Genomic DNA, 25,917 nt, shown 5'->3' with positions numbered 1-25,917 from the left:
TTTTCCTACATCACAAATACATTATTTTATTTATTTATATATTTGTATCTTCCAAAGGTGAATACTTTCCTGTTGAGTCCATTTTTAGTGCTTCTCCCACACACCAGAATAACAAACAGTAAACACATTACAATTTCTAAAATATGAGATCAGAACATGATTGTGTAGCTAACCTGTTTTCATGCACCGTTGTTTACCAGCATCGCCGCCGCCGCCTCTGCCCTCAGTCTACCTGTTCCCTGCAAGTGTTTACAGACAGATTACTCTGTCAGGTGCCTAATTGTCATGTCCTCATTCTCCCTGTGTTGCTGTTGTTGTCTTTCTTAAACTTGTTTGCCAGGTCATTCGGGGTTGTGCTGTGGGAGATCAGCACGCTGGCCGAGCAGCCGTACCAGGGCCTGTCTAACGAGCAAGTCCTCAAGTTTGTCATGGACGGAGGCTTCCTGGACCGGCCTGACAACTGCGCTGACAGACTGTGAGTAGTAGTAGTAGATATGGACTGGGGAAAACAAGAGTTTTAGTGTTAAATTATCTCAGACTTCCTGAGTTGTCAGTTTATTCACATTTCTCCAAATCACAAAGTTGCACATCTACAATCTGCATTAGAGCTGCAACAATTGGTCGTTATATCAATTAGTGCATCAACAGAAAATAAGTCAGCAACTATTTTGATTGATTCATCTATTTTTTTAAGAAAATGCCAAAAATTCTCTGATTCCAGCTTCTCAGATGTGAGGAAGTGCTGCTTCTCTCTGTTTTATATCACAATATATAATTGTAAACTGAATATCTTTGAGTTTTGGATGGTTGGTTGGATAAAACAAGACATTTGAACTGTGAAAAAGTACAGGGGAAATCTTTCTCTGTTTTTTGCCATTTTATAGGCCAAACGATTATTGACTGATCAAGAACATAATCGGCAGAATAATCGATAATGAAAGTAATAGTTGCAGCTGTAATCTGTACAACAAACAGAAAAAATAAAAGAAGCTTTCAGCAACTGCCAGGGTGGACAGACATGCAATAGATGTTGCATGTACAAACAGAGTAGACTGTAGTAGCAATAGTAAAATTTCAAAATGTAGAAACAGGATGACAATATCAGAATAAAGTACAAAGATTTAGTATAATAAGTAAATATTAAGTGTACAAGGGGATCAGGGCTGGGGATGTATTTTTCTGATCAACGAATCCCATGAAAATATTAAAACCAGTAGTCCTAAAACCTGTTTGTGGCACTCAGCACTAAGCTTACTAACAAATGTACAGTTTAGTTAAAAATAAAACAAGGCAAAGTAATTTCCTGAAACAGCTGGGCACTGTAGTTTGTAGCAAATGTTACTTTAAAAAGTGTGCTTTCTGGAGGGAATATTTGTAGCTGTGGATTAATAAACATTTGGTGTTCTAGTGTATTTACAGCAGCAGGATGGTGTAAATGTGGGATTGACTCAAAATAAACTACAGTGCCCAGGTTCATCATAATGAAGGAACAAGTCACCCAGTACAGCAACAGTGTGGCTTACTGATGTGTTTTTAATAGTTTTGGACAACAATGGAGCTCTGTGGGACAGACAAATAAGGCCTTGGCTACACAGAAAATACCTGTTAGTATGATAAAATAATTTTCATTGGATTTGTGTATTAAAAATATATAATATCACTAGCCATATCCTAGAGTTACAGTTAAGTTGCATTAAAGGTGCAGTAGGTAAGACTTATAAAACTAACTTTGTCATATTTGCTGAAACTGACCCTATGTTCGAGTAGAACTACATGAAGCAGGTAATTTAAAAAAAAATCTGGCTCCTCTGGCTCCACCTACAGCCTGCAGTGCGATTTGCAAAAATCCACAGCTCCCTGTTCAGATGCACCAATCAGGGCCGGGGGTGTCTAACTGTGTGTCAATTACTGCTCATGTATTAATTCTCCCTTGTGGGGGAGGGGCTTAGGAGACTGTTTTGGGCTTTAGCAGAAAGGGGGAGGGACCGAGAAGTTGTTGATGTTCAAATATTTTGGCTAAGTCCTGGATCTTCACAATCCTACCTACAGCACCTTTAAAGTGCCCATATTATGAAAAAAAAATCACTTTTTCTGGGATTTTGGGTGTTATTTTGTGTCTCTGGTGCTTCCACACGCATACAAACTTCGAAAAAAAAAACATCCATGCTGTTTTGAATGGGATACAGGTTTCTGAATGTAACCTGCCTTCAGTCTCCGGGTGAGCTGTTCAAAATCTGCAGTGTTTTCTACGTCGCTAGCCGAAATGAGGGGGCTAAACCATGCTAGCAGTTAGCCCCCTCGTTCTCAATGGCAAAACACTGCTACAACACACACAAGTTCACCATAATCCCCGTCCATAATACATGTCCCTGTTCTGCAGGTATTCCATGCAAAGTTGGAAGTGTACCCTCGTTTAGAAGAAGTCTCCCGGCTAATCCTGCCTTGTACTGACTGAAGTTAGAGAAACAACTAGCTAGCTGATGTGATCCTTACCTAGCTACTGCGCATGTGCGAATCCCAACAAAGATGGTACAGAAGTAGGATGTCTCATTCTGTAGCTAAAATAGAGACCTGAACACACAGGGTGAAAAGAGGAGCTGCAGCAATGTGCAGTACAACAAAAATATGGTGTTTTTTTGAAAATGAAACCATGTAAACCTATTCTGGTACAACCTCAAAATACAATTATGAACCTGAAAATTAGCATAATATGGGCACTTTAAATTAGGTATTCCTAACCACACCAGACAGACAACTATGTTAACAAGAAAAAAGTACATTATGAAAGGAAGAAATAACTATAGTAAACAAAACTTTCAGACTACAGTATCATTTAACCCTGATCTCACTCTCCCTGTATCCTCACCCAGACACAACCTGATGCAGATGTGTTGGCAGTACAACCCCAAGATGCGTCCTGCGTTCCAGGAAATCATCGAGATGCTACGTGAGGATCTGCATCCTTCCTTCCTGGAGTTATCCTTCTTCTACAGTGAGGAGAACAAGCCGCCCGAGACCGAAGACTTTGACCTGGACATGGAAAACATGGAGAGCATCCCGCTGGACCCATCGTCCTACTCACAGAGGGAACAGTGTTTGGACAGGGATGAGGCCTCCTCCATGGGCCTGAGGGGCAGCTACGAGGAGCACCACATCCCGTTCACACACATGAACGGGGGAAAGACCAACGGACGAATACTGGCCCTACCACGGTCCAGCCCCTCCTAACATACTGTACACATCCCGCGCAGTCACGTCATTGCTATAGATTTAAATATATTTTTGTTTTTTGTTGTCATTTTATATAGATCACACTTTTATCACACTCTCTCTACATGAGCCCTTCAGTGCATAGCTCAGGACCTTATTTTTCTTCTCAGATGCCACAAACACTACAGAAAGTCCACACATGTATGCCAGAAGACACTTTTTTGTATTTATGGACAAACCTCCAGCGTCTCTCTTGTTCATGATTGTAGTTTATATACTCTGTGTGTGTGTGTGTGTGTATATATATATATATATATATATATATATATATATATATATATATATATATATATATATAGCCAAGTTTGTGCTAGACTGGGTGGATAATGGATTCAACTGTGAAACAAACTTTTGACAAACAAGACGGCTGCTAAACCCACTGTCCCTTCCTGAGTCCAGACTGTGTCACTCTCCCCCAATTCAACAAGAGGCTTCATCCCTGGGTTGCTTAGTATTGAAAAAAAGTGCCCTTCTACTTTGTCTGTGGCCAACTGTACATCAGTTGTCATGGAACGATGTCTGAATCTTTGTACGCAAGCAGATGACAAACTGAAAATGAAAAACTTTGGGAACTCTGTTGGATAATCAAAGATGGTCCATCCTCGAACAAACTCATCCATTGGAGAAGCTGGTTGAAGTGGCTTACCTCCTCACACATTGCAGTATTCCAAAATGGCACACAGGATAAACACAGGACTTCTGTTGGGTTATATATTTTAAAATGTATTTACGTTTCTTTCTTTTCCTTTTTTTTGAGTTTTCACATTTACAGCTGAAGGATATTTAAACTGTTTTCAAAAACATGTTGGTGAATGAATTCCTCAGATTGACCAATAGCTGCTTCTTTGGTATATTTTAGTGGGTATAGCAGATAAAAAATATATATATAAATATATTGTTGATGTTTTTGTACATAGCTGATATTTTGTCATTCTTGAGGTATTTCCAGTCATAGAAAATGTTTTTACATGTTAGTCTCTTATGTTTATTTTTTCTAATCCAGATATCATACTAATTAGCTTTTTTGGACTCATGATCAACCAACAGCACGATGCCCGGGAGGAGTGTTTGGCGTCTTCAGCTTAAGATGTCTGCCCGTCATATCAAGATCAAATAAAATAGTGCTGTAAATAACGCAGCAAGGTGCATTCATGAAGAGGCTCCGGCAGTGCTTCTGTTATTTTCCATTCTGTTAATACATGTTTTTCCAAACAGTGCTGTTTCTTCAGTAAGTACTGAGATTGTCATGTGTGTATATAAAGGGAAGTTGTGCTTTTATCTCAGTGAGGAGAGTATGGAGAGGTAAGAGTTTATTTCCAACAGAGCCAGACATAGCCAGGCATACAGTAAATATGATGTACACACACTCAACTCAATTTACATACAAACTAGAGCCTGAGTGAGATTGGATTTTTGAGGCCATTACAAATAAAAGAAGAATCCTTTGGTAGATATTTATTTTTTACACAACCACTCAACACTACATGATCAAGTACTTTTGGCCCTCAAATTTGGTTATTTTAGAGTTTTTATGAAGGTATATATATATACACTGAGACAGGATATTTTACTTTTTACATACGGATGCTTTACAGATGATGATAATGACATTAAATTCTGAGTAGACATTTCCTGAATTGCAATAATTATAAATATGATAAAGAACTATAACTAAAGAAACAAATACAACAACTAAGAAAAATAAATAAAATGCAGTCTAGAAATGTTTATGTACAGCAATTCCCCATGTGTGTGTCTGACAATATATATGCTGATAGTAGTGACTTATCACATCTGTCGGCATTAATCAAAAGCATTTATCAAATTGCAAAAAATATTAAATGCCATGTGTGCTGTAATGAGGGTGTCAACTGTAATTGGTTATAACGCTGGATGGCTGTGCCACGGTTCAGGCTTTAATGTATTAGGTTTAGTGCAATGATGCCACCTACTGGACAACAATGAAATGTGCTGACATACAAGCTTTGCACTTTTGACAAAAGTTTTATTTCTGCACATCATTGAATATATACAAAGTTCAATGACAAAGCATAATGTGAAATGTTTCAACACTATAATGTAAAGGGAGTCTAGATGAAAGTATGATCACCACTAAAACTGTAATAATGGTGACTAACGTGTTACTAGAATACACAAATGCCCATATGTATTTGTGTAAGGGGAAAAGTGTCCCCTTTGTGTTTCCCTGGACAGTGTTTTCTGGCTGAGCTGCAGTGGAGAAATAGAAACATAAATAGGGAATTTTATTTAATTAATTAAGACTGTTAAAGCCTCATTATCTTTAAAACTTAAAAAAATTATTTGTTTGCATATGAGGACTGGATGTTGTCCCACTATCTCTTACAGTCGAGACAAATAACTAGGCATGCAAGTATTGTTTTAAGACATACTTGGAAAAACAATATTAAAGGTGCTGTAGGTAGGATTGCGAAGATCCAGGACTTAGCCAAAATATTTGAACATCAACAACTTCTCGGTCCCTCCCCCTTTCTGCTAAAGCCCAAAACAGTCTCCTAAGCCCCTCCCCCACAAGGGAGAATTAATACATGAGCAGTAATTGACACACAGTTAGACACCCCCCCCTGGCCCTGATTGGTGCATCAGAACAGGGAGCTGTGGATTTTTGCAAATCACACTGCAGGCTGTAGGTGGAGCCAGAGGAGCCAGATTTTTTTTTTAAATTACCTGCTTCATGTAGTTCTACTCGAACATAGGGTCAGTTTCAGCAAATATGACAGAAAGTTAGTTACCTAACCTAAGTCTTACCTACTGCACCTTTAACCTTTCCTTCAACTGAACTAAACACTCAAACTGAACATGAAAAATCCACATATTTAAATATACATGATATCTTCTTTTTGGTTTCTGGTCTAAATGTTTTGAGAGAGGATAGGGATGTGTTAGGAGGGATTTGTGACCTCATTGTTTCTAAAAAATAATCTTGGCTATGGTGGCCCTGGTTTCACCTGCCCAGTGCAGTCTAGGTAAAGTCAGGGCCTCATTTCCACATCTCAGTCTGTCTGGGGATCACTAAATGCAACCTCTATCAAAGTATGTACCTGATATGCAATAATACAAGTGAATGACTATACTACTCCACATTAATCCAGTCATGTAACAAAAACAAAGTGAAGGAGGTGCATGTCTTGCAAAGTGTAGGGATTTTGGTTGACAAAACATTCTCTAAAAAAGTACAACTCCGTAGCTGTTCAGGAGCTTTTAATTGTAGCACACAATCTTCCACAGCAGGTGGAATCACCCAATTGTGTCCATAATAATGGAATTATATATGTCCAAATGCTTTTCTGAGCACTTTAAGGACTTCTTGTCCACGTTGAATAAAAAATTGAGATTGAAAGTTTATTATTGACATTGGAAACAGTAGTTGACAAAGTATTCTCACCACAAGGTCCATTTAGTATAGTGACTTTTCTCTTGCTGAGCATTGACCACCTCTGCTCTTAATACAGTACCACCTGTCTGGATCACAAAATACACCCTGAAACAAAGTAAGGTAAGTAATTAGCAAGGACAGTGAACATTCTATTTATGTAATACAGTAAACTACCTGCTAGTTTAATTTCTTACACATATTCTGATAATAGTAGCTATAAAACTGACTTGTAGCTTACCAAATACACACCCTTAAACCAGTTCAATTAGCTAAAATAAATGCGTGGTGAAAATTACATTTTATACAAATTACCTGAGCTCCTATCTGCGTAATCCTCTGTTGTTGCATACAAAAAAAAAAAAGTTTATATTTGGAAAAATAAAAAGCATTTCAGTTTTCACACCAAATGATTTCCACCCTGGCATATATAATCTCATCTCTGCATTAATTTAAAGACGGAGCGAAAATGCTGTCAGTCTTGCTAGATGAACTTGCGGAATGTGTTGGTTGCACTGAACCGACGATTTCCACAATAGAGAGGGAAGGAGGGCTCATCCAAAGGAGGCTGGGATTTCTTTTTAAAACACCCCCTCCAGCTCAGCTCCATTGTTTCTTATTTGTGCACTTGTTCCTCCTGAGGCATCCTCACAGTGGATATGTATTCCCTCGCTTGCCTTTTTGCCTGGAAATAAAGTTGTGTCTTGCTTTCGGTTGGCACTGCCGCTGCATAATTACAACACCGGGTAAGATGAAACTGTTGTTGGGTTGTTCTTGTTAATGTTAGCTAGTAATTAGGCGGACACGACAAAAGTTGATAAACGGCCATTGGTTAACGTTAAAAACCATGGTGACGTTATTTTGGTTTATGTTAGCTAAACTCTGTCGTTATTTCGGTTAATGCTAGCTAAACTCTTGCTTGGTCAGCATTACCTAATTTAGTAACTTACTTTACATCTCAATCCCAACCGTTGTATGTAGCTAGCTAGCTAGGTAAATTAGGTAACGTTAGATGAGTTAACGTTAGCTAGCTAATAAGTTGTCATCTGCAGCTACTCCGGTGTCGACTCTTAAACCTGTTTGTTTTATCCCCTGAAACCTCAAAGCACCTGTTTCTGCTGACTTTTTTCAGTGGCATGCGTTTACAGCACACACTAGCCCGACAGTATCTAGTTAATGAGTAAACTCTTTGTCAAGGCTGGTGGATGCAAGGCAACATGAAAAGTGCAACACCTGTTGCTTTGAAGAATCTGGTGTTTCTGTTAATGACAAATTATAGCCTACTTCTGTGATGATGTGAAACAAAAATAGCCTCATGGGTTTATTAGGAACAAGAGCAACAGGGCTCACTGGTTTCTTTGTATCAGTCAGCTTTTATGGCTTCCTCAGGCAAATGGGTATAGGTTCAGGGCTGTTAACTGTCAATAGCCTGATTTAATTTGTCTTGTCATGGCAGAACATCAGCCACTGTCACTTGGCTTGTTGTTGTCGTGTTGAAGAGATAAGGGCCCATGTCTTTGAAATCTGCTTTCCACAAAACACAGCAGGTACCAGTATTTTCTGCTGTCTTTCCGTCCTCTGCAGGTTACTTGGCAGACTTGCTCGTCTTGTTTTGTCTCTTTCAGGGAATGCGCTGTATTTCATGCTGCTCTGTTCCCTTTCCACCCAGAGTGGGTGAATCATTTGAGGTGTGGCTGTCACTCACACCAAGGGCCTGAACCATACAACTACAATATGGCTACTAACATACCATGAGGCTTTGAAATAAGTCATTCAAGAAAGTAATGTGATAAGAGTGCCTGTGGGAAAGTGCTTAAGCAAGTGGTGCTGTAAAGTTTGTTTGTTCGTAGGGCTGCAACTAACGAGTATTTTCATAGTTGTTCATTTTCTCGATTTAATCAATTAGTTGTTTGGTCTCTAAAATGTCAGAAAATTGTGAAAAATGTCACTCAAATGGCTTGTTTTGTCTACAACTCAAAGATATTCAGTTTACCGTCATAGATGAGTGAAGAAACTAGAAAATGTTCACATTTAAGAAGCTGAAATCAGAGAATTTTTAAAATTGAATCTAAAATTACAAAAATAAAGTCGTAAAAGTCATATGTTAACATTACAAGATTAAAGTCGTAATTTTACGGTACAGCAGTAGGCTACACAATACGACAGATCATCAAATTAATCGATCCTCATGGCGCCGGCAGTACAACACTAAAGGGCCTTAGTGCTCTTTGGCACATGGATTCCTCCCTTTTGAATAGCCCGCTGATGTAACCAACAATAGCCTTGCAGCCGCAATATTACAACTTTATTTCCATACAATTTCGACTTCAATCTCATAATGTTCACATGTGACTTTTTTTCTCGCAAAATTAATTAAAAAAAAAGGATGTCTCTAATACGCCATCGTATGTGTCAAACCGATTAATTGATTATTAAAATAGTTGCCGATTAGTTTAATAGTTAACAACTAGTCGATTTGATCTTTGCAGCTCTATTTGTATGCTGAGAATCTCAAATGTAGCATATGGTATTCAGAAACAATCATATATAATAAAATAAAAAAAGAAACTGAATATGATTGGTTAAGTCCAAAGCATAGCTGCTGTTATTTCTATCCCAGAAGACCGAACCGAAAAGAGTAATGGGAAATATGTGGTTGTTAGAGTATTGTAATACAAACTGGGACATTGTGATACTCCTTCATGATTTTGATTTCAGGACACAACAAAAAATGGTTGAGCAGCAGGTAGAGCAGAGGGATCTAGGCAGTATTGAGATTTGTGACTTTTCTTACGACTTCCTTTAGTCTGTAAAATGGCAAAAAAAAATGACACACTTCCTCACTCTTGTGAAGGTGAAACAAGCAAATGTCTGACATTGTAGCCATGCTAAAATCCATGGCAAGGCCCTGTTTGTCTGTTGGTTGCTACACGACTTTAGTCCCGAGTTTTTTTTCTTTTCTTCACAATATGCTTTTCATTTAGCAAACATCATTAAAGCCTGCAGGGGCTCACAATAACCTTGCAAATGCACACACAAAACTGCACACAGCAACATACAAACAGCTGCTTAACGTAAGTCACAGGAAGAACGCACCACAATACAGCATGTAGGCTACCTGTCGGTGAGCCAATTCAAATCCAAACAAGATGCTCTGTGGCACAGAGGAGAAGCTGTAGACGAACATCTTTCATAAACCCAGCCGCAAGCCATGTTACTGTTTTCTGCTCCTCACACTGTTTATCTTCCATCCCCTGGCAATGACATCTATTTTATTTTATTTATAGTGTCAAATCATAACGGACGTTATCTCAAGACACTTTACAGACCGAGTAGGTCTAGACCACACTATAATTTACACAGAGCCAGCAATTCTTCCAAAAGCACATCGTTCGGCAGCGGCGAAGAAAAACTTCCTTTTTACCGAGCAAAAACCTCCAACAGAACCTGGCTCGTGGTTGTTGGTGGCCATCTGCAGAGAGAGAGAAAGACCTAACTACAATAAATACAGAAATATGGCTCATAATAATTATAGCAGTGAGTATAATTGAATGACATAATGAACAGTGGTAATTATAGTCACATTGATGATAATAGAACTACTAATAATAGGCTAATAATAGTAGTAGCAGTGGGCGTCGAGCGGGGACCATGGCAGCAGCCACAAGCACGCCCCCCTCTATTCACACACAATGAGGCATATTTTCAGTTGTGATTGAACTGTATTTTTTGAGGAACTATAGGGCACTTAACATCTACAACAGGTCTACACTTAGAACGGACCCACCGCGGTGACGTCTTTGGTGGAGCTGTTCGTTTAATAGTCGACTCGGAAGAAAGCGAACGTTTTGACAATAAACTACATCTCCACAACAGTACATCTGTGGAGTTAAACTGGAACGGCCCAATAACCTCTGAATAGTTCTACTTGTTGTTAAATTGCAATGTGAGCAGCAGCCAACGGGGGGGGGTGCATTATGTCGGTAGGATAATTTAAGAGGCAACTGCGACTACATTTTTTTTGTACAGCCCTATTTCTGATACCGTGGTGGCAGAAATTTTGCCATGGTGGGCCGCCACTACAAAATCAACAGAGGAAACGCTGCATTACACCTGGTTAGCATTGTCATTGTAAGCATGTTAGTATGCTGACATGAGCTTTTAGCTCAAAGCACTGCTGTGCCTAAGCTGCTACTGTAGCATGGATGTCGACTTGTCTTGTTGCTTGATAGATGACTTAAGCAATTAATCGAACATCACAATTGTAATTCTCTGTTGAGTAGGCCTGCACGATTCGGGGAAAAATATGAATCGATTTAATGAATTGATATCACGATTCTCTGCCACGATTTTTTTTCTCACAAAGTGTAATGTTTGCACACATGAACCATGACAAAACAAATTGGCAGTATCAAACATAGATTTTACTTTTTGGCACCTATAGCACGTTGCGCATCACCACAAGCCTGTAAACATAGAGGCTACAATGAAGAGAAGGGAGAGCACTGCAGCGCTTGAGAGCTCTTTAAAACCTATTTTATACAGTCTAAAACTCACAGAAGAAAGTAGTAGCGTTTGTGATGCAGTCGGCTCATTAAATTAAATGAGAATCGAAGTCATTAAAAAAAAAAAATAAATAAATAAAAAAAAATCGAAGTTATTTAAAAATTAAATCATGAACAGGGTGAATTGAGATCGCGATTTTATGACGATTAATCGTGCAGGCCTACTGTTGAGCTCTGTTTTTTTGCACTAGTTGAAGTTAAAGCCCTGATGAATGTGAGGTGTGTTAAGCCTTTCTAAGCAGTGTGCTACAAACACTGATATTGTGGATTTTGCTCTTGTTCTGCAGGACGTGTCGGTGAGCCAGAGCCTAGCAGGAGAGCTCCTGTGTAAGTTTGTGTCACACAACTCCTTAATTCAAACAGTAATGTTTGTTTTAGGTGTGTCTGACTTTAAACAACTGCATAATTAGGATGCAGTTTGTACTGTAGCTTGGAGGTTGTTTTTCTTTTAGCAATTGTGGCTGTATTTTATGCATTGTTCAAGTTTATTTGAGCAATATAATTTATGTAACCACCCACACAACTATAGAGCTGTGTTCCTCCTGTCTGTATTGCCACAAGCTTTCCTACTGCTACCGTTGAATCAGGTGGAGGCCTTTGTACACAACAGTCTCATTGACCGTTAAAGGCCATTAGCATGTATAGACATTCATAGACCAACTGCTCTGAAAACCAGTACGCTCGCACCAAATTTGATAAGACTGTGACCAAAGAGCGTATTGTCAGTTATTTCTGCATTTTCCTGTCTTGTTTTTATCCGCTGGTTTAACAGGATTTTCTCCCCTTTTATGATTTTTTTCCAGTGTCACAAGGAAACGGTGGAATACATAACACTGAAAACAATAAGCAGAAGTATATATGAACAAGGTGAGTCATTCTTTGTCACAGACATAGAGATGATTGGCATTGAAAGTCATTGAACAGAACAGAAATGAGAAACACTTTCATTTCAAAGCTGGATTTGAAAGGTTGTATCAGTCATAGGATTATTACGTTTATCTGTTAACATTTTCACACCCCATTCTGCGGTGATGTGCATCACAGAGTGGAGAGGAATATGCTGAGTAGGTAAGAGCTTGTTGACGTAAATGTCATGTAATGTCTCTTTTAAATTGGCACATTAAGTATTGATCTATGTATGTGCAAACTGATACTGTACCTGTGTCACTGTAATACATTGTCATTTGTAGTACAACTCAGTTGTTCTCCAGCACTATCTTTTTGTTGTTGTGTCTTTGCCTGAGAGCTAACTTGAGTTGTGACGTCGCAGTTTGCCAAACCAGGTCCAGTGCTAGATACTACTACTACTACTACTACTACTACTACTACTACTACTACTTTAGCAGCAGCTTGTTGTTTGGATTCGGCACCATAAAAATGCACTCTCTACTTTACAGTCCTTTTTTCTTTTGTAGGTAACCTTTCTGTTTGAGGGCTTGTGAGTCATCAAAGTGCTTTCAGACAAATAATAAAGGTATGTTGTTTTTTGCATTTCCTGTTGACTAATAAACTCTTAATCCTTGAAATCCTCATTTCTTTTAAAGTGGCACCGGGCGATAATTAATACATTGACTTGTGATGTAATCATATTGTTTTAATGTTGTACAAAACTGTTGTGAAAATGAATGAGTCAAAGTAAACCGTGAATAAACATGAACAAAACTAGTTATGTTTACACATTTAAATAGTCTCGTCTGTGTTGCATAACTGTAGAACACAGCTCATTGTATTGAGCATTATTTGTTGCATGCTCTAAAAGGTAAGAATATTTAGGTTTTTTGTGACATGAACTGGACACAATTGTAAAAGAGGCCTCTTGTTCCTTAATGTGTTTCTCCGAATGTAAATAAATGTTATATGTATTCAGAAATGTTAAGAGTCATAAGGAATGAATAACTGCAACACATTTGCCGTCATGGCGTCTGGACATCTTTAGACAAATGCCTAATGTCTTAATTCATCCATGTAGAGTGAAAAGACAAAGGAAAACACCCACTTGTAACAGGTAATTTAAACTTCATTCCTCTGCATCTGTTGTCTCTTTCTTTTAGTCTTTCACACAGTATTTGTCTTTCTGTTACTCTATTTTTCTCTCTCTCTCTCTCTGCCTCCTCTGTTTGCTCTCTCCCTCTCCCTCTCCCTCCCTTCCTCCCTTCCTCTCTCAGCTCCAGGGAGAGTTTCTCCCCCAGCCTTCCATGGCCTTCCTGCCTGCTTCCTTAGTCCAGGCATGACCGTCACCCCTAAAAAAACACAGTGCTCAGCCTGGTTCCTCCTCTTACAACGACACAAGTCCCAGGTTGGTGAGCACGTATTACTTTAAACGTGATTTCCATCCTTTACATTTGTGTCTTCGACCACAACCGACAGTGTCCTAATTTATACATACATGACGCAGATTGTATTTCAGCTGCTGACTCTTGACTGGAAAACAAGCGTTCATGTTTTTCCAGGTTCATTTCATTCATGTGCGGTAAGAAACCTGATTCTGAGTCATGGGATGTCTTTTGTTGTTTTTACTGGCGTTTCTCCTTTTGACATCAAGGTTGTGTTAGACTTGGCATTGAATCGGTACGATCAACCATCCAAGTCTGGTGGTGTGTGTCCGTTTTGTTGTGTTTTTGGGTGCTTGTTTGTGCGCTGACTTTTACCTGTTTAGCTTTATCTTATCACATATGAACTAGATCTGACATGGATGAGGTCGAGGGCCTGCGGTTGAAGCTCTCCTCTGAGGACTCTGTGTCGCTGGCTGAGCCCATCAACCTAGAAGGTCAGTGGGTCACTGTCAGCACGATGAGAAGCTGCTGAAAGCTCCCTGTACCTTTTTGTCACAACAAATCTTTTGTAATTGAGACATTGTACAAAATGAATTCAGTATCCCAAAACGACTTAAACAGATACAGATTTTGAAGAATACATTCTTCCTGTGTACTTTTTTGATCTGGGATTTGACAAAGCTCCTCTTGCCAGGAAATAAGTGACAACGTTTTGATAAATAATTATATAGTCATTATTGTTGTTAAAGAGATTAAGTTAAATACACTTCTGTAACGCAACGAAAGAATTATTTTTTTTTTCTTTCAATAATGGACAGAGAGAAAAATCAGTGCGTAATGTGTAATGCTGCAGTGGCATTATTGTAACATGTCCACAAAATCCACAGTCAGAAGAAGCTACAGTAGTTAGAATTTCTTTTTCTTGACTTAAACCTTCCTTTATGTTTGTAAGTAATGAAACAGTATGACACAACTATAACCTGGCGCCATGTAAAGAACATTTTTTGCCACAAAAATTAGACCTTTTAATAATGATTAAAAATAACCTGTCCAGTTATGAATCACTGATATACCTACTCATATGACCACAAAGCACAAGCCTTGTTTGGGTGAGTTCTAGTGTGACTTTCTATGTGTCATCCAGATTCCCATTATGCTCTGCTGCAAGGCGAGCTGGAGTCCGACCAGCAGAACCTAGAGGCGGAGTCGTGGAACATGGCTGTGGACCAGAACTACCTGAAGGCCCTTACCAAAGAGGCTGTTAAAAGGCAGGACGTCATCTATGGTGGGCTTAACCGGCTAAATCTGTAAATGGATAATCCCAAAGATATTTTTAGTTATAATCATATATCATCTTAATAAAGTGTGTGTGTATATACAGACATAACTTTCTCATGGCAATCAGTCATTGAAGAAGATGAAACTGTGATTACTCATGATGGCAGAGTACGTAGTAATTGCACTATTTGAGCAGAAATGACAGTGCCTATAATTATGATGTTGATGGATGCTTTCTTTAACTCTGAGGACCTTTTTGATGGTAAATACTTCTACTATGATAAAGTATAATGACAACAGCCATTGTGATTACCTATGAATACATTTTTACAGCTTTGACCTGGTGGAAGTTCTTTTTTTTTTTTCTTTTTTACTTTAATGATTTTGCTTGCCTTTATTGTTGAGTAAAGAGAGTACAGACGTAATTGTCATTATAGCCCACACAAATGTTCCTATATGTTTCAGGCACTTAACCCAGACGTATTAATCATGAGATCCCGCTTTCTTAAATCTCCTAGAGTTGATCCAGACGGAGATGCACCATGTACGCACCTTAAAAATCCTTCTCCGTGTCTACATGCATGAGTTAAGGCAGTCTTTGCTGATAGAGGAGGCCAGGCTGGAGCGACTCTTTGCTGGGGTGGAATTCCTGCTCCCCCTTCACCAGCACTTCCTTAACTGCCTCAAAGTGCGCCAAAAGACAAGTCAGGAGGAAGAAAGCCCAAGCAACTACCAGATCACACATCTGGGGGATATTCTCATTTCTCAGGTAGGGCAGAGTCATGCAGTCAATCAATCTAATTGATCTTCTTAAATCGAGTCTTAAATTTAAATATAGTCGTGGCGGCCTCTCTCACCCAGTAAGAGCGTGCGCCCCATGTCAGCTGAGTCCTTTGCAGCGGCCTGGGTTCAAGTCTGACCTGCAGCTCTTTGCTACGTGTCATCCCCCATCTCTCTCCCACCTTTACTGTCAATCCACTGTCACTATCAAATAAAGGGAAACCCCCCAAAAAAATAATCTTAAAAAAAAAATTTAAATAGTCTTGTTCCTGTGTCAAATATCCTATTAGATTATATTGAACATTTCACTTAATCTTGTCTCACCAAAACCAATAATTTTGTAATTTTAGTCAAACTGATTTCACATAAGATTTTATTTGATATATCTCATCATTATCTGATGAAAAACACAGGTGGCTAGATAACAGAAACTCGACTGTCCTGCTGTTATTACAGATGTGAACTAACCACAGACACTCATTCATGGTCTCACGGTGGTGCGCCTCTGCAGAATGAAACACTGATGTATGAAACTGCCATTTAGATTAATTTACTTATTAATCAAAGGATCTGAAGCAGGTGTGGATCGTTCAGGCCCACCTTAACCCCTTGTTGAATGATTATGAATGCAGCTTTGCAGTTACTCTGAGTCCACAGCGGAGGTAATTATTTCTAAACAGCCGTATTACTCGCTTGCTCCCCGGCGGTAATGTTATTGGTATTATAAATTAGAATGACAAAATTGCACAATTTGAGTTGCAATGGCAGACTAACACCGTTCCTGTAGGATATCCTCTCATGCTCGGTGACTCCAGGGAAATGAAGAAGAGTTCGGTTGTTAGTTTATCCAGCATTCACGCGCTGAAATACACAGTGGCGGTATTTATTTCCAAATAGTCGACGCTAGCCTGCTGCAGACGTCTTTCAGCTGACTTCAGTGGGCTCCATGTTTACTTCCGTACGACAGCGTGCTGCGTGTGACATCTTTTGCGCATGCGGGTCTGTTCAGTTTCGTTTGATTTACAGTTTATTAATATTGAAGGTGTCGCGTTTACAAATCCCACCAATTCACTGCACTGTGTACCCAGCAATACACCCGCCAAGTGTGAAGTAGATCGGATAAATGATTCTCGAGGTGTTCGAATGATAGACGGCCATACTGACGGACACGCTCACAGACACACAGACAGACAGATTCCTTCCTTTTATAGTTTGTTTTTATATTTGAGTGACATTTTTACATTTTGTAAATGAGATGCACACAAGTTGCTACCATTGCTCCCACAAGCTTTGTGCCTTTTGTCGTTAGAGCCAAACATGGAGCACTGACATTAATATTGTGACACGCACAAATACAAGGTCAGGTTTGAGGTTTGCTTCACCAACTATCTGATATATTATGATAGCAGCACCTCGCTCTTTGTATAGTATACTCATTCACCTCTATCCAACCTCCAATCCAGTCACTTACTCTGAGTGTATAGGGTATGCTGGTATGTCTGCAATGCACTGTAAGGGAAGAAATCTAAATTTGTTTTTTCCTTCTTGTGTTAGTTTTCAGGACCACTGGGAGAAGGAATGATGGAGTGTTACAGTGTTTTTTGCAGTCATCACAATGAAGCTATCACCTTCTACAAAGAGCAGTTGCAGAATAACAAGAAACTGCAGGTCCTTGCTAGGGTGAGCAACCTTCCCTAGGTGGTCAATTTATGTACGTGTACATCATTTTCTTCAAGACTCAGTGAGGCATGTGGTTTGTGTTAGTTTTGTGCATAGAATATGCAGTGAATGCACTGGAATTGGCAAAACAAAAATTGAAATTGCATGCCTGGAGCATCACTAGCAGTATTTACGAGACCGGCCTTTTCACAAACAGTACTGCCGTTCTACAATGAATGAAGCAACTAACAAAAAGACAACAGTCTGTGATGCTTAACCTGAAACCGTTTACTGTGAGGTGAATGACAGGAATGATGCAAGTCTTTTTTTTACTTTTACAGAAAATAGGTCAGCTGCCCCTGGTGCGAAGGTTGGGAGTTCCTGAGTGTTTTCTGTTGGTGACTCAACGCATCACAAAATATCCCGTCCTGGTGGAGCGAATCATACAGAACACTGAAGGTTAAATCTCACCACTCACCACTCATCACTTACCTGCATCTCTACAAGTCGTTATACCTGTTACAGTCTACACTCAGCCTGTGACAATGATCTATGAATCGATTTTGAATCAGTAGAGCTTGAATCGCGATTCAACTCTGAATCGATTTTTTTTTTTTTTTTTTTGCGCACCCCTAATATATAAATAAAGACTGGCCGAATAATACGTTTCATGCTCCTTTCAGCTGACACCGACGAGTACAAGTCTCTGGTACAGGGTCTGGTGCTGATCAAAGACACCATCAACCAGGTGAACGCTCAGGTCAGTGAATATGAGAAAGCAGCTCGTCTGAAAAACATCGTCCTGCGTCTGGAGCCAAAATCTCAGGGCCGGCTGAAGGACGGCTGGCAGCTCCGCAAGGAGGATCTGCTCCAGGGAAACAGGACGCTGCTGCACGAAGGCACCGTCACCTGGAAGGCCTCCGGCAGACAAAAAGGTGTGTCATTGTTTGTCTGTGGCTTAGTCAATGACCACTGCTCACAGTGCCATGTATGTATGTAAAGTGTTTTGCTAAATATTCTTTTTGTAAGCAGCTGTCATTAATTAATGAAAGCTGAACATGTAGTGAGACTGATGGTCTGATGATCAATGTGGTTTTCTTGCACTGCAAGGGGGAGAAAAAATCTTCATGAAAATACTTTTTCATAGGCTAATCTGACAGAATCCCCCCCAGACAACATGGCTCGTTCACAGCATTTTCTGGTTATTAAATAGAGTTGTATTTTCTTGTGCATTACTGATGCTTATTGTAATGACACATTTATTACAGTGGTGTTTATTACAGTGTCAGAAGGCAGAACAAGACATAAAGTTAATAACTCTGTTTTGTTTGCATATTAACCCTGACCAGGAAAAAACAGTACAAGTGCCTTTTCATTACTGAATTGTGTCATGCGAAACACCTGCATGGAAACGTCTACAGTTTTTATTTATTTATTTATTTATTTATTTATTTATTTTTTTATAAAGATACATTTTTTGGGGCTTTTCCCTTTATTTGAAAGTGGATAGACATGAAAGGGGGAGAGAGATGGGGGATGACACGCAGCAAAGGGCAGCAGGTCGGACCCGAACCCTGCGCCGCTGCAGGACTCAGCCAACATGGGGCGAACGTCCTCACTGGGCGAGCCAGAGGCCGCCCCGGAAACGTCTACAGTTTTTATGGTTCTCTACTCATTCAGGTTCACACCTCCAGCTACTCTTTCACATTGCCATAATGGGGTTACCAAAGGTCAAATTGTAAACTAAAGTGTGTACATGCACGTGCACTGGTCTGATTTTGATGAAACTTTGATGGATGATGCATCAAGCGACTGACGGCTCAGTGGTTTACTGCAGTATTATAGTGCTGACATTTGTTGATACTTGTTTACTTTGCTTTTTAATATGAGGTTTAAAATTTAGGGAAAATTGATTTTGTGAAAGGCTCAAGATTCAGAGAACCAGTATAGCTGCATATTTTTGTCATTACTGAAGTGTCAAAGCTCAAGAGTCGCACAACATTTAAGGCAGGCGTGTCTCAGGTCCATCTTCCGTAGCAGCTCGAGTCAAAACGTCGAGCACTTGTGTTGTTTTGACGCTGAGCAACATTTGTCTCCCTGCAGACATCCATGCTGTGCTGCTGTCAGACGTGCTCCTTCTCTTACAAGAGAAAGATCAGAAGCTTGTATTTGCTGCTGTGGTGAGTTCTGCCCAAACATTAATGAGTACATTTTGTCAAGACAGACAGATAAAAAACTCAACTAAAGGTTGTTTGCTGAGAAAGTAACACTACCTTGTCTATCATGCATACATAACATATTTTAGTTTTTCTAGATATTAGTAGCAATAATAAGTCTAAGACACAGCCTTCTTTTCTTTAAATCATTACATCAAGATACATCATATTCTTACATGATATGTAATAATCCAGCCAACCAATTGTGATAATGATTTGAATAACAATAAAACCGTATTATTTGTATTATCGTGGCTCATGCAGGATAACAAACCACCAGTGATCTCCCTTCAAAGGCTGATCGTTAGGGAAGTGGCTCATGAGGACAAAGCCATGTACCTTATCTGTGCATGCACTACTAGCATGCCGGAGATGTATGAGATCCACACACGCTCCATAGAGGAACGCGTCACATGGACGAGGCTGATACGGGAAGCTGTGAACTGGTAAGCTGAGGAGGACTTCTTAGAGGAGAGCCAAATGAGTTTTATTGAAAAGAGCATCTTTTTATTACAACTCTACCAAAGTTTCATAGAATAGTTGCAGCAGTCTGTTAATAGCATTGATACCTGATGATGATGATGATGATGATAAGACTGACATGTGACTGAAATAAGAGCATCATAATTTAGTTCTGTTTGAGGGCAGTACATACTTAAAATAGTAATCAATCAAATTCCTGTAGCCTTATCGATAGTACATTACTTGGCTTGAAGGTGATCCAACCGAAAATAAAAAAAAAAAAAGCCTAAAAGACCAAACATTTCCATCCTCCATCATGAGATTTAAAAAAAAAAAAAAAACCAAGAGCTCAATAAAGAACATTTTTCTATGGAAAAGATTATATAAAAATAAATAACTGGTCAGAATAAAAAATAAAAATGCATGTCTTTGAAATAAGACATAAAATACAATACTGAGTAAGATGTCTGTGATTCAGTTATCCTGAAGAGGAACAGTACTGTGAACTGACTGCCAAACTGCAACAATTTCAAGGTAAGACAGCCGGCGGTACTCACACTTACACAAGATTTTAGAATGTAATTATGTGAAGAGATTTGTTTATTAGACACATTCAGTGTTCAATTTAATTATATGGTCCACCAAATAAATATCCAGGTGGTGCCCAAATGTTCTGTCTACATGTGCTTAGCGAACGGCTCACTGTATCACAGAAAATCAAATGTAAGCCGGTTTCATAAAGAGGCAAGCTTAAAGGTCTCAAAATGTTTTAAGGTATTTGATTGAGGAAAGGTTGGATTGTATCAAATACAATCAAATATCTAATCTTATATCTAGATATTTAAAATATCACAAGTACACAAGACTTTTGGACCCTGGCAGTGTTGTAACCATAACATAACTATTTATTCTTCCACTGCCCCACAGGAGGGACTATACAATCAATTTATTTTCCTCTGCATTTATTAGACAAACATGTTGTTTATGTTATGCTGTTGTTCTTTAGATATTCTAAAGGTAAGGGATGACCAGATAAAGCAAATTCTGACAGAGAAGCAGCAGATCTTTGCTGCTCTCTACGAGACGACAATGGAGCAGGAAACCCCCCACAAAGGGCTGCTGCTCCGAGGAGATGCCACTGACCTCCAGCAGGGGGCGACACTGCTCAAAGGAGCCATCAATGAGGGTAAGAGCTGAGCCGACAACATCAGTTCCTACATTGTTTTGTGACTCAGTCACGTGGTCGGAATAATGACACCGTATTTAGTATCAGGTATTTCTGCATTAATTAGTTATGAAAACCTTGTAATGCCATAACGGAGTCAATATTTGAATTCTGGAGATATGCATAGAAGTAAAGGTGAAATATACTACGCTCTGTTTTCCCATGTTCCCAAGTCATGACTCAGAGAGCACCGATGAAGTTTTTTTTAAGGAGGAGATTAAGGAGTTGTTTTTTCTCTTGTCTGCAGCGGAAAACCTGCAGACCCTGCTCTTTTTATGGATAAGAGACCCAAACCTTTTGGATGAGGGTAAGATGCAGGGGGGGATCAGGAGGGCCGAGACCTTTGGAGTGGCTGATAGTAACCCAGGTGCAAGCGCCATGAAAAGTAAGCTGACACAAAACTAGACATAGTGGTGACATCACCTCTTTTTATGCGTGTTATTGTTTGTGTGTTGACAGCGAAGTCGGCTAAATGAGTTGCAGTAAAACATGGCTGATATATTTAATGATGGGCTAACAAACATGTGTTTATATACTTATTTATTAATGTGTAACTTGAAGAATCTATAACTAACCAACTAAGACATTTTGACATGCATTTTAATAGAGGTGGTCAGGGAATTTGACAACCTTCTTTGAAACTCTTAAATGGTGCATCAGGGACATTTAAAGATTGGGTCACTTCTGGTATACAATACTGTAATTATATAATACCATTTTTAAATATTTGTTTAAAACATTCATTGCATTGGTTTTCCTCACAACAAACCCAATCGTACTGTTAACTCCTTAAAATATATATATAATTTCTGAGCTGAAAAACAAGCTAGTAACTGCTGCTGTTTGTACCTGTACAATAAATGTTCTTACCATCAGAAATTATAGGTCACTCTACTCATAATGAATATGTGAAGTTATTGACTTTGGATGTGTATGATTTCATTTTCTCAGATGGAGATGGAGATGCAGGTGGCAGCGAGGGCAGTCCCTCCACTAGTGACCCTCAGCTTCAGGAAAGTTACAGCTCTGAGAGCCTGGAACAGTTGGTGAGTGAGACCGATATAAAGGATCTTATCCTTACCTCCATCTGGTGATAAAACGTCAAGTATTTACATTGTTTGTGCTATTTTGCTATAAGGCTGATGACAACACACAGATGCCAGACTGCAGTTTAACCTCCAGTCATTTCCCTGAGGCGGGTGTAACTTCTTCTAATACTTATTTTCCTCTTTTTTTACTCTATTTATTTTAACAGAAATATTGATATCTGTCACTGCAAGTCTTTTGGTGTGCATTATTATTTTTCTCTGTAGGTGTGCGACAGGGTGATACTGCTCGCACAGAGGCTGTACAGCTTGGAAGTAAGACATTGTAAATTGCTCTCAAGTATATATTGTATTCAGCAGGCACCTCATTTCAATTTCTTCTTTGCTGTTTGCTATATTTGTGACGCTGAATGTGTGCTTTATGAAAAGAATGCCATCCGTTTTCTACCATAATACATTTGTGTTTTCCTATAGTAGATTATTCAGTGTCATGTTTCTATCAATTTGTCACTGGCAGGCAATCATCACCCAGCAGGACAGCCAGATTGAGCTGCAGCATGCTTTTCAGACAAAGAGCAAGCAGCCCGCTCGTCATTACAGCAGTGTGCTGCTCGAGCAGGAGAAGCAGCGCAACTGGGAGAAGCAAAAGGAGGAACTTGCCAGCTTGCACAAGCTGCAGGCCCAGTTTCAAGAGGAGCAGCAGCGCTGGGAGAAGGAGAGGGAGCGGCAGAGGATACAGATTGAGACTCTGGAGGCTCGGTTGCAACAGAGGGAGGAGGACTGCCGAGAGTGGGAGGAGAAGCTCAAGGAAGAGAAGGCTGAGCTGGAGAGGCTGAAGGACGACTATCAGCAAGACCTGGAGAGGCTGAGGGAATCCACACAATCGGTAGACAAGAACAAGGAGCGTCTGAATCAGGAGAGGGAGCGCCTAGAGCAGCTGCAGGAGAAAATAAAGAAGTACATGCCAGTACACGCCAACTATGATGATCCTACACAAGTGAGGAATAGGATGAGAATCTGATTATTGTGTATACATCCGTCCATCACAAAGTATAATCTAGTCAGGGAACATTTAAGTCTGCAAAGTCTATATAACAAAAGTGGTTTTAAGTCTTCTGAAACAAGATTATCAGAACTAAATTCAGCCTTGCTTTTTTGATGAGGAACTCAACAATGGCGTTGATTTACAGCACATTTAAAAAATATAATTAAAATAGGGCTGTCAGCGTTAATCGCGATGCCGGCATTTATTAATTTATTTTACACTTCACTCGGCTTTGCGTCGTGCCCAACAGGCTACTATTTTGACCCTTTGCAGCACCATTACTTATCATCAAGCTGCCACTTCCTCGTAACACATCCTGCTGCTGCAGGCTGCAGGCATGATGGAGAAAGACAGCAGCAATGAAATCCTGAATGGCGTTTTTTATTTTCCAAAACTCCCGGACGGCTTGTAGACAAGTCGAAAGCCACATGCACATTGCGTAAAGCCGAATTAAAATATCACAGAAGCACGTCAAGCTTGAGCTACCACCTACGGAGCTAAGCATAGTAGTACAGTTCACACTGAAAAGTTGAGAGCAAGGAAAAAGAGACTGTGCTGTCGCGTTTGTGTGTGCGTGCGTCCTTAAGAACTGTAACTCGTATAACTTATGTTGTCAGTTAATTGTAGCATTGACCGGCATGCTACTTGCCGACCTGTGGATGAAACCAAATCCCCAAAAATTACTTCAGCTCTTGCGAAACGGGTGGCAACTAACTGCAGACCTGTCAGCATCGTAGAGGACTCGGGTCTTAAAGACGTACTACGGTTGGTATGTTCTGACCTGTCTCTTTGCCGTCGAGGGGGACAGTAGTTTTCATGGATACACAGCCTGTAAGAAAGCAGTTGGAACTGCTGCAAAGTGCAAACGCTGTCTCATTAACCGGTGATCACTGGACATCAGTGAGTAATCAACATTATTTAGGAAACACTATATTGACTCTAGTAAGGATAGGGATTTTTAGTTTTTTAGTTAGGTACTTGGAGTAATTATGCAATAATGACAGATTCACACATTTTTCTTTTGTTTACAGTAAATAAATAATTACAAATCTTAAAATCAAGTTCATAAAGTAACTTTCTTTGCATTCATTTGATTTCCAATCAAGATACACTGGTAAAAATTGCTTTTGATTGTTAATATGTACTTAAAAACTGTTCTGAAATGCAAAATAATAGAATTTTAATCATGTGATTAAAATATGCGATTAACTATAGAAATTCAGCGATCGCGATTTATTTGCTATTTGCTTGATTGATTGTCGTTTGACAGCCCTGAATTTAAAATATTTAAAGCTAAAATGCAACAACAAAAAAAGCACTAGAGTCAGTAGTTAACCTTCACAGGTAGAAGTCAAAGGGGAGATCAGTTAATTTATCTCCCTGAAATAACAGTTTGAGTTATGCATTTCCTCTTTCTCTCCAGCACTGGACTCTTTCCAGTTACCAGTCGTTCAGGGGAAGCATAGTGAACGGAGGTGGGACCTTGGATCTAAAGCACCACATCTTGCCCACCAACTCCAACTCCATGGAAACTCCTCCAAAGGTTCCACCACGCAGGGAGAGCATCAATCCTCTGCCAGCCAAGCCCGAGCTGCCAGTCCACCTGATCAGCACCACCAACCAGGTGCACAAACCTGCTGCTGTGCAACAGAAGATCCCCACCAAGCTGGCTGCTCAGTCCAAGGGAAAGGAGAAAGGTTTCAAGAAGAAAGGGTCCCACCAGAGAACGCACAGTGCAGGTCAGGATACAGTTGAGTTTTAAATCTTTGTGTACTTTCTTTCTCAAAGAGTTTTGAAACTGGTGTTGCATGCAATAACAATACAAAAGAAATGAGCAGATGTTCATTATCTTTAGACAGAGAAACCTTTGCAGACGGTGACCACAATTGCCACATTTACTATTTGTTGGTTTGAAACATTTAGCTGCAGCTGAACTTTTACAAAACATTGTTCATCAGCAGTGGGCCAGCTGGTAAATAACCAGCTTCATCAGCTGTCCGATTCAAATGTCTTAAAGATTTGGTTAGTGTGTCAACCCTGACCCCACTCCTGTCTTTCTACATCCAGCTGGTATAGACGTGAACCAGGTGCTGCCCATCCGAGTGACCGGGAAAGAAGGAGGCAGTCTGAGAGCCAAAAGGAACGGCAGTCCCCATAGAATCTACCTGTCAGGTACGGACAAAGAATTGGTTTCTCACTCAGTCTGTTATAAAGACATCACCTCTACATATAATCACAGGACTCGACATTAACCTTTCGAGGCACTTGGTACATACATACAAGTACATTCACATTTCACTTGTCCATGCACAAAAGTCACTTGTCTGGGTAAAGATTTACCATTTTATAATTATTTTTTAGTTTTTTTGTTTTTGCTAATGCAGAATTCGAACAAAATGTTGAAGGCATCCACACACTATCAACATTAATACAATTCAGTTGAAATAGTAGAAACAAACGTAAAATAGACGTAATGAGTGGCACATAACGTAAAGTAACATGGCATTTTATTTAGTTTGAGTTTTAACTTGTCCAGTGGGACAAGTAAATTTCTCTTCCACTTGCCCTACAAAAGAATCCACTTGTCCCGGACAAGCGGACAAGGCTTAATGTCGAGCCCTGAATCACATTTGTTCCCACATCATGGGATATCCACATTTGATTTGAATTGATAGTCTATCCAAAA

General features: G+C 39.6%; 2 protein-coding genes and 1 long non-coding RNA gene across 3 annotated transcripts in view; 2 read left to right on the top strand and 1 right to left on the bottom strand.

Annotated features, from left to right (window-relative positions):
* The window catches only part of insra (insulin receptor a), a 72,121-nt gene extending 67,637 nt beyond the window's left edge, over positions 1-4,484 (top strand). The window contains exons 20-21 of the mRNA XM_078264192.1: positions 341-475; positions 2,871-4,484. Of these exons, the coding sequence (XP_078120318.1) occupies positions 341-475; positions 2,871-3,228 (493 nt within the window). The 3' untranslated portion in view covers positions 3,229-4,484. The remainder of the gene's footprint in view (positions 1-340; positions 476-2,870) is intronic.
* Positions 4,485-4,988: 504 nt separating this feature from the next.
* LOC144526620 (uncharacterized) lies at positions 4,989-7,232 on the bottom strand. The gene is made up of 3 exons (XR_013502765.1): positions 6,998-7,232; positions 6,695-6,790; positions 4,989-5,499 (listed from the first exon to the last, which is right to left on the bottom strand). It is a non-coding gene; the product is annotated as an uncharacterized LOC144526620 (long non-coding RNA).
* An 87-nt stretch (positions 7,233-7,319) lies between these two features.
* The window catches only part of arhgef18a (rho/rac guanine nucleotide exchange factor (GEF) 18a), a 28,677-nt gene continuing 10,079 nt past the window's right edge, over positions 7,320-25,917 (top strand). Inside the window, 24 exon segments of the mRNA XM_078264193.1 lie at positions 7,320-7,428; positions 11,535-11,574; positions 12,051-12,114; positions 12,663-12,721; positions 13,217-13,252; positions 13,413-13,489; positions 13,491-13,543; positions 13,929-14,014; positions 14,665-14,805; positions 15,317-15,567; positions 17,133-17,258; positions 17,579-17,696; positions 17,921-18,172; positions 19,341-19,417; positions 19,718-19,899; positions 20,394-20,449; positions 20,922-21,101; positions 21,388-21,525; positions 22,092-22,186; positions 22,279-22,335; positions 22,454-22,501; positions 22,704-23,183; positions 24,655-24,970; positions 25,299-25,403. Coding sequence (XP_078120319.1) covers positions 13,475-13,489; positions 13,491-13,543; positions 13,929-14,014; positions 14,665-14,805; positions 15,317-15,567; positions 17,133-17,258; positions 17,579-17,696; positions 17,921-18,172; positions 19,341-19,417; positions 19,718-19,899; positions 20,394-20,449; positions 20,922-21,101; positions 21,388-21,525; positions 22,092-22,186; positions 22,279-22,335; positions 22,454-22,501; positions 22,704-23,183; positions 24,655-24,970; positions 25,299-25,403 — 2,776 coding nt within the window. The 5' untranslated portion in view covers positions 7,320-7,428; positions 11,535-11,574; positions 12,051-12,114; ... (1 more) ...; positions 13,217-13,252; positions 13,413-13,474.

This window comes from Sander vitreus, chromosome 12 (assembly GCF_031162955.1).
Source record: "Sander vitreus isolate 19-12246 chromosome 12, sanVit1, whole genome shotgun sequence".
NCBI lineage: Eukaryota > Metazoa > Chordata > Actinopteri > Perciformes > Percidae > Sander > Sander vitreus.
This window is presented reverse-complemented; position numbering and strand designations above follow the sequence as displayed.